This window comes from Megascapheus bottae, chromosome 24 (assembly GCF_031878675.1).
Source record: "Megascapheus bottae isolate mThoBot1 chromosome 24, mThoBot2.hap1, whole genome shotgun sequence".
In the NCBI taxonomy this organism is placed as follows: Eukaryota; Metazoa; Chordata; class Mammalia; order Rodentia; family Geomyidae; genus Megascapheus; species Megascapheus bottae.
Window position 1 is genome coordinate 9016418 of NC_143532.1, and position 12073 is coordinate 9028490.

General features: G+C 44.5%; 1 protein-coding gene across 1 annotated transcript in view; it reads right to left on the reverse strand.

The window, feature by feature from the left end:
- The window catches only part of Phlpp2 (PH domain and leucine rich repeat protein phosphatase 2), a 66390-nt gene extending 55117 nt beyond the window's left edge, over positions 1–11273 (reverse strand). Inside the window, exons 1-2 of the mRNA XM_090357325.1 lie at positions 11168–11273; positions 2856–3151 (exon numbers count right to left, since the gene is read on the reverse strand). Coding sequence (XP_090213451.1) covers positions 2856–3151; positions 11168–11266 — 395 coding nt within the window. The 5' untranslated portion in view covers positions 11267–11273. The remainder of the gene's footprint in view (positions 1–2855; positions 3152–11167) is intronic.
- Positions 11274–12073: the final 800 nt, after the last annotated feature.

The following is a 12073-nucleotide window of genomic DNA, read 5'->3' on the forward strand; positions in this document are numbered from 1 at the left end:
ACTCATCTTAGCTGAGATCCACCACCATCATCTTTAGTTACATAAGTTCTTGAGCTCTACTCCAACAATTAAAATATACACATTCTGTCAAACCATGGAGTTTCCATTATTCTTTCATTCTCTCTCCCTCTCTCCCACTCCCTCTCTCTCTCTCTCCCTTTTTCTCTTTCTGCCTGTACTAGGGCTTGAAGTCATTTCCTGGGCACTGTCTTTGGGCTTTCCTCAAGGCTAATGCTCGACCATTTGAGCCACATCACCAGTTCTAGCCTTTTCTCTGTATATGATACCGGAGAATCAAACCCAGGGCTCCAGGCATGCTAGGCAAGTACTCTATTTCATTATAAATTATCAAGGATAATTTATATGTGCAGATTAGATTCTCATGATAATCTTTAAATGCAGATTAGATTCTCATGATAAACTACTTCACATTTGGGTTCTTAGCTAATTGCACAACTAGCAAGAGCACAACAGCTCCAGGGGAAGTTTCCCTAGCATGTCTAAGATCTTTGTACATGTACATATTAGTAAACAAATGAGTACGTCATGTGCTTAAATAAGTGAATGCAATCAATCTATACCAGCTGTAATCTAGGTCAAGGCTTTCCACCTGATAAAATTAGATGAGAATCTGTGTTAAGATTTAGAAAAGCCAAAGGATCACTTAGTCTGATCCTTTTGTTGAACAAATGGATTTAGGAAATGTAGGGAACAAGGAAAACATTCAAATGCTAATCTACTTTTTATGATTTAGTCCAAACTCTAAAAAGAATACAGAGGAAACCTCAGTTTGCACCTTTAAAATTACATCAATTTTCAGCTAAGCAAAAGGTGTTACTATTATTACCACATTTTCAAGGTGTAAATGGGAGCTTCACTTCTCACTTAAAGTATTGAATCAACAGCTTTGAATTCTGTTTTGAGACATTTCTTTATTACAGTAAACAGGTAGAAAAAAATGATAGTAAGACATTTGGCACCTAATTCAAATAACCATTTTTTTTTGTACCAGTCCTGGAAGGTGTCCCTGAGCTTTTGTGCTCAAGGCTATCACTCTATCACTTGGGCCAGAGCTCCACTTCCGGCTTTTGGGAAGTTAATTGGAGATAAGACTCTCACAGGCTTTCCTGCCCAGGCTAGCTTTGAACCATGATCCTCAGAACTCCTGAGTAGACAGATGACAGGAGTAAATTTTTTCCTCATTTAAAATGGTATTGGCTATAGGTTTGTCATGTTAGCCCCTTAATATGTTGTGATACATTCTTTCTTTTCCTAGTTAGTTCAGATCTTTTATCAAAAAGGACCTTAAATTTTAAAGTTGAATCAAAGAGTTTTTGTGCAACATGAAACAACTATGAGATTTTCTTCATGTTTCTGTATAAAAACTTAAAAACTGAATGGTTTTTAAGCTTAAGGAAACATGTTCTATTTCATTCATTAAAAGAAGTTAAAATTAAAACAACAAAACAGAAAATCTATGGATGTCTAAGGTTAAAATTGTCACTATCACTGGGCGTGGTAGCTCAGGCCCATAATGCTAACTACTCAGTAGGCTGAGATCTGAGGATCAATGTTCAAAACCAGCCTGGGCACTAAAGACCGTGAGATTCTGTTCTACAATTAATCAGTAGAAAATGGGAAGTGGGACTGTGGCTCTGGGGTAGGGCTGTAGCCTAGAGCTGAAGAGCTCAGGGGCAACATTCAGACCCAGAGGCAGGGCAGTACCCTTAAGCTGAAGAGCTAAGGGACAATGCCCAGGCCCAGAGTTCAAACCCCATGATCCACAAAAAAAAAAAAAAAAAGTGTCCAAGGACAGTGCCCAGGCCCTAAGTTCAAGTCTGAGGACTGGCAAAAGAAAAAAAAAAAAAAGGGTCTGGGTTCACTAATGGATTATACCTCACCTGTAAGCTAAGCTACTCAAGAGGTTGAGATCTGAGCTGGGCACAGTGGCTCAAGCCTGTAATGCTAGCTGCTCAGGAGACTGAGATCTGAGGATCACAGTTCAAAGCCAGCCCAGGCACTAAAGAATATAAGAAACTTATCTCCAATTAATCACCAGAAAACTGGAAGTGGGGCTGTGGCTCAAGGAGTAGGGCGGTAGCCTTGAGCTGAAGAGCTCAAGGACAACACCCTGGCCCAGAGTTCAGGCCCTAGGACCCATTTAAAAAAAAAAAAACAAAAAAAGATTGAGATCTGAGGATCACAGTTCAAAGCCAGCCTGAGCGGAAAAAGTTCATGAGACATTTATCTCCAATAAACTTACTCAGAAAAAGTTGGAAGTAGTGCTGTAGCTCAGGTGGCAGAGTGCTAGCCTTGAGCAAAAGAAGCTCAGGGACAGTGCCCAAGCCCAGAGTTCAAACACCAGGACTGGCAAAAGAAAAAAAGAAAAAGTGGGGGGGAGGGAGAGGGTCTAGGGAGCTGAGGAGTAGGGAACATACAAAATTATCTGCTTCTTACTCTATATCTACATCTTAATCTCACTCTATTTACACTTATCTAAAAAAATTAACCGGTAAAATTTTTAAGTTTAAATACCTAATGTATGATGTATTCCAAATAAAATAACAAATTTTCCTTCATGATAAATTCTCAACTTAAAGAGTCATAACATCAGCATTTCAAGCAGAAATCTCCTCAAGTCTATAGACTCTGTAATCATTATCTGTTTCAGTTCAATCTATTTCCAAACGAATGTATGTTACTGATAAGGAAGTAGATTTATCATGGTGAAATTCAAACCTTAGCTGGGCACACACCTATAATCCTATTTGGGAGACTGAATAAGAGGCCATTCAGGAATATGGAGAGACTCGGTTTCAAAAGAAAAAAAGGGAAAAATCTACCTCACACCTTACCTAACCAGGTCTCCATGAAGCTGTAAGTAAAGACTTTCTCTTCCCTCTCCAGCACATATTTCGGATGCTGGTGTCTCTACTGTGCAAAGGACAAGATGTAAGTCTGAGGAGGAGGAAGAAGAGGAGGAAGCAGAAGAGGAGGAAGAGGTGGTAGTTGTGGTGGCAGTGGTGGTATCGGCGCCATAGAGGTAAACACAGCCTCTCTTCACATCTTCCTTCAGCCAGTCTCTTTCTCGAGAACCAAACCTACTTCTTCTATTTAAACAATTTCTGCTCCCATTGCGTTTCATATTTCTCTAAAAAAAATACCAAGAGAAAGAAATGATTAGAATGTTTCAGCCCACCTCTATATTTTATATTCACCAGTTTCGCCCAAACACTCCTCCTTCTGCCACCAGATCTCCTGTCTGCCATTCCCATTCTTAGCCCAATAACTTTCTCTTCATTCACACCTCCAGGCATCATCTCCTCTAATCCTTTTTTTTTTCCTGCTTTCAGAACATTGTCAGGAACAACAAAAGACTTATATACCTATTATCCAACTTGTACCATTTTTGCAACATTTTCCCTATTTAGTTCAGCTCATTATTCCAAAGAACATTCTGTATGCATGTACAATTCTTACATTTACAGCCAAAGCTACCTGGTTCCACACCAAAATCTCCACTTCCTCTCTCTCCAGGAATGTAACACAGTATTGTATTTGGCATTTAGCATTTCATGGACTTTTTACATTTTTATTTTATATGTATACCATAAATTAATGTGTGTGTGAGCTGCGCATAGATGCACAGGTGTACTTAAACTGGGGCTTGAACTCAGGATCTGGGTGTTGTCCTTTAGACTTTGCTCAAGGCTAGCATGCTACACTTGAGCCACACCTTCAATCCAGTTTTATGCTGGGAAATTGGAGATGAGAGTTTCACAAGCTTTTCTGCCCAGTTGGCTTCAAACCCGGGATCCTCAGATCTCAATCTCCTGAATAGCTGGGATTACAGGTGTGAACCACCAGTGCCCAGCACATCAAGTATTTATAATAGCATTTTAGCTACTTTAAAACTTTATCTAAACCTTAACATTAGCTCAGAAATAGACATCTATGTAAATATGCCAGATCATTCACTTGAACTCACCACAATGTTTCCATTCTCCCATTAATGACATTTAGTTTGTTTCCAATGCTTGATTTACAGAAACAACCCGTTGTGTTGTTACACAAATTTGTTAACTTTTCTAAGGTTTTAACCTTCTAAGTCATAGTCCAAATAAGCAGATACAGTGTTGACACAATATTGCAAATATTTCTAGCATGTTTCAAGAATTATTTTTCCACTTTATATCCAAGGTTATGAGAAAGTCACATACACATTGAGAAGCCAAACAATCTCAAAACAAAAACAACTACTTTAACCACTATAGTAAGTTTCCAGCCCAGTGGGTGAGGTGATGCATGCCTATATTGTTATCACTTAAGATGCTGAAGCAAAAGAATATGGTGAGTTCCAAGTCAGCCTGAGCTACTTAGTCAGATCTTGTCCCAAAAAACTCCCTCTCTCTCCCTCTCTCCCTCTCTCTCTCCCTCTCTCTCTCTCTTCCCCCTCTCTCTCTCTCTCTTGGGGTCAGTGGTGGGGCTTGAACTCTGAACTCTGAGCCTGGGCATTGTCCCTGAACTCTTCAGCTCAAAGCTAGTACTCTACCACTTTGAGCCAGAATGCCACTGCCATTTCTGATTTTCTGGTGGTTAACTAGAGATAAGAATCTTGTGGACATTTCTGCCTAGGCTGGCTTTGAACCTGGATTCTCAGAACTCAACCTCCTGAGTAGCTAAGATTACAGGCATGAGCCACAGCTATCTACTCTATTTTTATGATAAACAACCTTATCTTATTAGAAAAAAGATTTCCTGTGACAATTATAACAACTTACTTTTGTTCAGCTTCGTTTCCTAATGTAATTTACATTTTAGCCATACCACAAATGACTCCACAACTCTGTGACTTGTCTAAAATGTCAAGTTATTCCTCAAAACTCTACTCTGGTCCTGGAAGTGTAGCCTAGTGGTAGAGTGCTTGCCTAGCATGCGTGAAGCCCTGGGTTCCATTCCTTGGTAACACATACTCAGAAAAAGTTGGAAGTGGTACTGTGGCTCAAGTAGCAGAGAGCTAGGCCTTAAGCAAAAAGTGTCCAAGGACAGTGCCCAGACCCTAAGTTCAAGCCCCAGGACTGGCAAAAACAAACAAGCAACTCAGATGTGACGCTTTCTCTATGGAGCCTTCCATGTCTCCTATTCCCACTCTTCCCTTCTATCTAGAAAGAATTAGTATAGTGCAGAAATAACTTCTAATATACACACATTATAATCATTTGATATGTCTTTTTCAGGTCTCCTATTATAGTGTCTTAACACAGACTACAAGAGAAAAATGAAGAACTCATGTGACATCACAAGAATTTATACCCAATCTGTACTTTAACCCAATTAGCTGTGGTAAGAAGCTGAATAAACTCTGGAGTAGAAAAGCATTCATTTTTTGCAAGAACCCTACAATCTTTCTTCTGTATCAGCTGCCAAGTTAAAAAAAACACTTTTACTAGTATTTCTCTATGGAAAATATAAATACCTATGAAGATACATACTAATTTTACTGAGATTCAACATTTGACAGTAATGGTAATATTTAAAATGAACTTTAAAATTTTTTATTGTTATTATAAAAGCAATGTACAGAAGGATTATAGTTACATAAGTCAGGTAAGTCCCATGATCCAAAAAAAAAAAAAGATCTGGAGAATAAACAAAGCAAAGCAACAATAGCATCGGCTGTTCAGCTATTATTAGCCACTGCTGAATTACTTAATGCTTTCTTCTTCTCAGGAATGTCTTGCTCCACTGCCCAACACATCAGGTAACTATTAGAAAGGTCTTCTTAGCAGTCAGTACTGCAGATGACAGTCCTCTAAACTGTCTTCTTATTTCTAGACTTAGTATTCCAATGAAACTGCTAGATTGAAGCTACTTTATTTTCCTTGTCCTTATATAAAAGCTGTTATCACAAACTTACCTAAAATGGAACACAACTTTAAGCACATTACATTAAACAATCATACAAAGAGAACATTTATTATTTAAATATCTTTCTAGAAAGCAGAACTTTTTAGCATAAGCCATCAAATGAGTTTTACTTGTGTGTGTGTGTTCCAGTCCCGGGATTTGAGCTCGGGGCCTGAGAGCTGTCCCTGAGCATTTTTTTCCTCAAGGCTAGCATTCTACCATTTGAGCCACAGTTTCACTTCTAGCGTTATGGTTATTAATTGAAGGTAAGAGTCTCAAGGCTTAGGCTGGGTTTGAACCACAATCCTCGGATCTCAGCCTGCTGAGCTTCTAGGATAATAGGCATAAGTCATCCAAGCTTAGCTCAGTTTTATTTTTAAATCTTAAAATTACAGAAAACATGCCTGGCACCAATGACTCACATCTGCAATTCTAAATACGCAGCAGGCTGAGATCTGAGGATCACAGTTTGAAGCCATCAGGGCAGAAAAATCTGTGAGATACTTATCTCCAATAAACTACTCAGAAAAAGCCAGAACTGACACTGGTTCAAGTGGTAGAGCACTAACCCTGAGCACAAACAGACTCAGGGACATCACCCAGGTCTGGAGTTCAAGTCTCAGGACAGAAAAAAAAATACAACTTTTTTAAGAAATACAACCAGGAAGGGGTGCTGTGGCTCAAGAGATAGGGCAGTAGTCTTGAGCTGAAGAGCTCAGGGACAGCTCCCAGGCCCAGAGTTCAAGCCCCATGACTTATCCCCCCTCAAAAAGAAAAAGATACAGCCAATAAGAGGGCTATGATAAGTTTAAAGGTAGTAAACCAAATTAAGCACCCACATACATTAACACAGGAGAATGTACAGTGAAAATAGAAGCCGAAAAAATAAGTCTGCACATTCAGTTCTAGTAGGATATGAAATTCCTTAAGGTAGGGGATGTTCCTGTATTCCTTAAGACAAGAAAGGCTCACCTCTGGAAATATAAATACCGAATATTTCGAAAGAAATAGATGGGGTGGGATGAGGAAGTGCATTCCACTTCGTTAAAAACATTTCAGAGCCAGGCGTGGTGGCTCACACCTATAATCCAAGCTACTCAGAAGGCTGAGATCTGAGGATTGCAGTTCAAAGCCAACCTCGGCACTAAAGAACTTGAGACTCTTATTTCCAATTAATCTGTAGAAAATGGGAAATGGGGCTTGGCACAAGCGATAGGGCAATAGGGCTAGGGCGATAGGGCGGAAGCCTTGAGCTAATGAGCTCAGGGACAGCACCCAAGTGGAGTTCAAGCCTCATGACCCACAAAAAAAAAAAATAGTATTTATTAAAACCACATGACCACAAGTAATATTCCTTTGATAAAAAAAAAGTTAATAAAACCTCTGCTTTAAAAAGTCTCATGACATTCATTCATTAGTTATAACTTTATATCTTCTACAGATTAAGCAAAATAAAAAAAGAACGGTAACCTCACAGCTGTGGAAATAGCTGAGGAAACTGCCAACTTACATTTCAGCCATTTGTTAAGGAAATTTTGGAAGTTTTCTTTTTATTTTGGCAGCACTGATGATTGTACTTACAAGGAGACAGGTACTCTACACACTCAAGCCACCATTCCAGTCCCTCCTTTTTTATTTTGGTCAGTGGGACCTGAACTCTGTGCCTGGGCACTGTCCCTGAGCTCTTCTTGAGCCTCAGCGCCACTTCCAGTTTTCTGGTGGTTAATAGAGTCTCACGCACTTTAGTGCCTGGGCTGGCTTTGAACCACAATCCTCAGATCTCAGCCTCCTGAGTAGCTAGGATTACAGGCGGGAGCCACCGTACTGGCCCAGGTTGTAATTCTTCAGTTTATTCTTCTTGCTGTTGGTGGGAATGATAGCCCCATGTCACAGGACCCAGTCAGTGTGTGTCCTCTGAAACCAGGATAACACATGTGTACCACTATACCCAGCCAATGGTTGAGATGGAATCTCACAGACTTTTTTTTTTTTTACCTGAACTAGCTATGAATGGCAATCATTCCATTTCTGCCTATGAAATAGCTAAGGATTATGAGCTTGAGCCACCATACCACCATCGTATGCTGGAATCTGTTTTACAACATAGTCTCACCATATTATCCAGGCTGGCTTTGAACTCCTGAGGCTCCTCCGTCAGCCTCCTGAGAAGCTGGGATTAAAGGTACATGCCACCACACTGAGCTGAGGGCCACATATTGAGTAAAAATTTTCAATGCCCCATATAGACAGACCTTGATCTAGTGTGGCTAAGTTATACTGGCTTCATTAGGTCTTTTTTTTATGTGATTGGTATATAATAGTTACCAAAAAAATAAAAAGCATTTCTGGTACTGAAGACTAGAACCAGAACCTTGTACATCGTAAGCATGAGCTCTACTACGGAGCTACATTCAGCTCAGAGCTACATCCTTGTACTTTGGAAGAGTCTCCCCCATCCCAAGCATTTTAAGAGAAAAATGTGTGGGCAATTATGACTATTCTTTCCAGTTCAGAAAGTTTTCTACTCACTTATATATTCTTTTCCAGTGCAGTTTTACAGAGTCAACAACTCTGCTAGTTAGGAGAGCATCTATACAAGGAGCACACAAAACTTCAGAACCATTCCATTTACTTTCCAGAGTTAAAATGTTAACCACATGCAGTAAAATGAAAGTCAAAAGGCCTTAGAGACAGCTTGTCACATTCAGGACTTAGTAATAAAAATCAAGCTAAATCACAGGAATTGTTCTAATGGTTCCAAAACGGGAACCAGAAGAAGATTATCTTCAGTAAAGGTTATCATTTCCTTTTCTCCTCTCACACACACACACACACACACACACACACACACACACACACACACACACACGTACACGCACACTTTCTCTTTTCTTTTCTAAGCCAGGGCCAGGGTTTGGCCTAGTGGTAGAGTGCTTGCCTAGCATGAATGAAGACATGGATTTGATTCCTCAGTTCCACATACATAGAAAAAGCTGGAAGTGGTGCTATGGCTCAAATAGTAGAGCTCTAGCCTTGGGAAAGACCAAGGACAGTGCTCAGGCTTGTATTCAAGCTCAGAACAAGAAAAAAAAAAAAAAAGCCAGGGCTGGGTGCTGGTGGCTTATACCTGTAATCCTAGCTACTCAAGAGGCTGAGATTTGAGGATAGTGATTCAAAGACAGGCAGAGAAGGAGTCTTATCTCCAACTAACCATCAGAAAACCATAAGTGGAGCTGAGACTCAAGTGGTAGAGCTCCAGCCTTGAGAAAGTCCAAGGACAGGGCTCAGGCCCTAAGCTCAAGTCCAGGACTGGCAAAGAAAAGAAAGGAAAAGAAAACCATAAGTAGAGCTGTGGCTCAAAGTGGTAGAGTGTTAGCCTTAAGCAAAAAGAGTTCAGGGACAGCACCTAGGTCCAAAGTTCATGCCACATGACTGACAAAAAAAAAAAAAAAGCTGAGGTTAATATGCATGGTTCAGTTGGTAGAGCACTAGCCAATGAGTGAAAGCATCAGGTATTAAGTTGTAGTCTCCATCTCAAACCAAAAGCAAAACAACGATAAAAACACCACAAGGACTAGAAGTAGAGACCAAGTGGAAAGCATAAGGTCCACACAGTTCAATCCCCAGTATGCCCTACCCCCCCCAAAGGCCAAAATCCTTTAACTGCCAGAAGATATTACATCTGACAAATATGTATGTCTCAAATCACCTATTGCCTAATAAGTTAGGGCAGTTGAACTTCTGTTTTGAGTTCATTCACAATTCACATCTTGTGACATTTTTTTGTCGTGCTGGGCTGTGGACTTAGGGCTTTGCGCATACTAGGCAAATGCTGTGTGGTTCCAGAATGACTTTCATATTATGTATGCAAAAGATTTTGGGTAATTATATCCCAAAATACGACTAACCGAATTTCAAAAGATAGATATTGGGGTTTGTGAAGAGGTCTGAGACAAACCCTGAAAAGTTATTACTTTAAGTCACTGCAGTAAAACTGGGAGGTAACAGAAAACATTGTTTTTACATTTCACCGAGTACTGGTTTATGGTGCTTTCATGGAGTCCATTAAATCCACCTTTCCATTTCTGTTGTGTGCCACGGTCGTGACGTCCTACTAATAATCTTAATAACAAAATGCTGCGCAGCCATCTCCACCACTCTCCGCTGAAATATAGATTTAACATCGTGCATTTTTATTGTCTCGTCACACTACTTTTAAAACGTATCACATCTCATTTTTCTTTCCCCTCTTCCTTGGTTAAGTTTTCCATTCTGCCCACTCTTCTTCTAGAAGGCTAGAGGAATTCCATTTCACCTCAGGAAGGACACCTAGTTTACAAATTTGACCTAGAAGGGGGGCGGGAATTAACACCCCAAAGGCTAGAACTCCACCCACAACCACTCCCCTCCATCCCCAGCCCATCTCCCGCATTTTAAACTTCTTGTCACCACCTTTCAGGCTCCACTCCCCCCCCACCGCCCCTTGTCTGCATCTGTTTTCAAATCCTCCCACTCCCCCAATGCTTGCCAAAAAAGCCCCGCTAGCTGCCTGTTGCATAACGGCTCCCCCGTGACGGTCTCCCCGGATGGTGGGTCGGGTGGCCCCTTGCGGCCCAGCCCCTCCGCCCCTCCGCCCCGCCGCCACCCGCCCGGCGAGCCCCGGGGAAGCGGCTCCTCCCGGGATTCTCCCTCCAGGCGGGGCGCCGGTTGGCAACTCGGGTAGTGCAGCCCGAGGGCAGAGTGTGCCCGCTCCGGGCCGGCGCAGCCCGCGCGCACCGCGGCGCCGGGCCAATCACCGCCGCCATCCTCCCGCTGGGGGGATGTCTTCAGGTGTCCGGGGAGAGCCCTGCGGACTGTGCCCACCCGCCAGGGCAGGCCGGCCGCGAAGCCCCCGCCTGGGGCCGGTCCCGGGGCCCCGGGCGCGGCGGGGAGGCCCGGCGTGGGGAGGGAGCCGGGGGGCGGCGGCGGCGGCGGGCCCGGGGCCCGGAGGTGTGGGCCTGCCAGGCGGGTGGAGCGCGCGGCCAGGGATGGGCAGCGGTGGGAACGAAGGCGGCCCAGGCCTCGGCGGGGGCGCGGTGCGGAGGCCGCGGCGGGGGCCGCGGTGCCTCACGCCGAGAGCGGAGAAGCCGAGCCGCGAAGCCGAGGGACTGACGTGGGGCGGGGGTCGCGGGCAGCCTGGAACGCCGCTGTGGGGCGGGGGCGGCCTTGGCCCTTTCCCGTTCCTTCTCGGCCCGTCCGCTAAGCTCGCCCGTCTCCTCACCTTCAGGACCCGGATTCCTCCCGGCCGACGGCTGGCGGAGGTTTCCGGAGGCTCCGGGGGCTCCAGCGGGCCCACGGGGCCCGGCTCCACCTCCCCCATCGGCGCCCGAGACTGTACGGGGACGCCCGGCCGGCGCGAGGGCGCGCGAGCCTCGGCGGCGCGCGCGAGCGGCTGGAGCCCCGCCCCCGGGGGCTGGAGCCCCGCCTTCTTCACCCGCCCCGCGCTAGCCCGTCGCCCCGCCCCTGGGCCGCGGCCCCGCGGGATCGGCGTCGCTGCGGGCTCACGGCGTGGCCGGCGCCGCCTAGCCACATCCAAGCGGGGAAGACCTCGGAGACTCGGGCGGGGCAGAGTCTCCGCTACCGCAGCGGGCGTCGTCCGAACGCTGCCAGCCACCCTGCGTCTGGGGTGCAGGGAGGGCGTTGGGCCGCGGGATCCGCCCTGCAAGTAGCGGCGGGAGGTGGGAGCTGGTGGGGTGCGTACCTGTCAATTGCGGCAGGGGGTGCGCGGCCCCCTCCCCTCCCACAACACTGCCTCTTTGCATCTCCGGCTCGCAGAGCCCTTGGATGGACCCTAGGGAATGCTCCCCTTAGAACGGGCTTGTGGATCGATTGATTGATTGATTTAGAAGGTGCTCGCTGCATTCTTCGGCAAAATCGAACCAACCTCGGGTACAAAAAGCATCGCCTCACCCACCTCTGCAGCCTTACGAAATTCCCTTCATCTGGCAACATTAGAATCCAGTTCTTGACCTCCCGCAGTAATAGGGTCTGTAAGCCATGTTATCATTTGCAAAACTAATTCGGGCACGGTGGCTCACGCTTGTAATCTTAGCTACTCAGGAGGCTGAGATCTGAGGATGGAGGTTCAAAGCCAGCCCGGGCACAAAAGATCTGAGACTCTTATCTC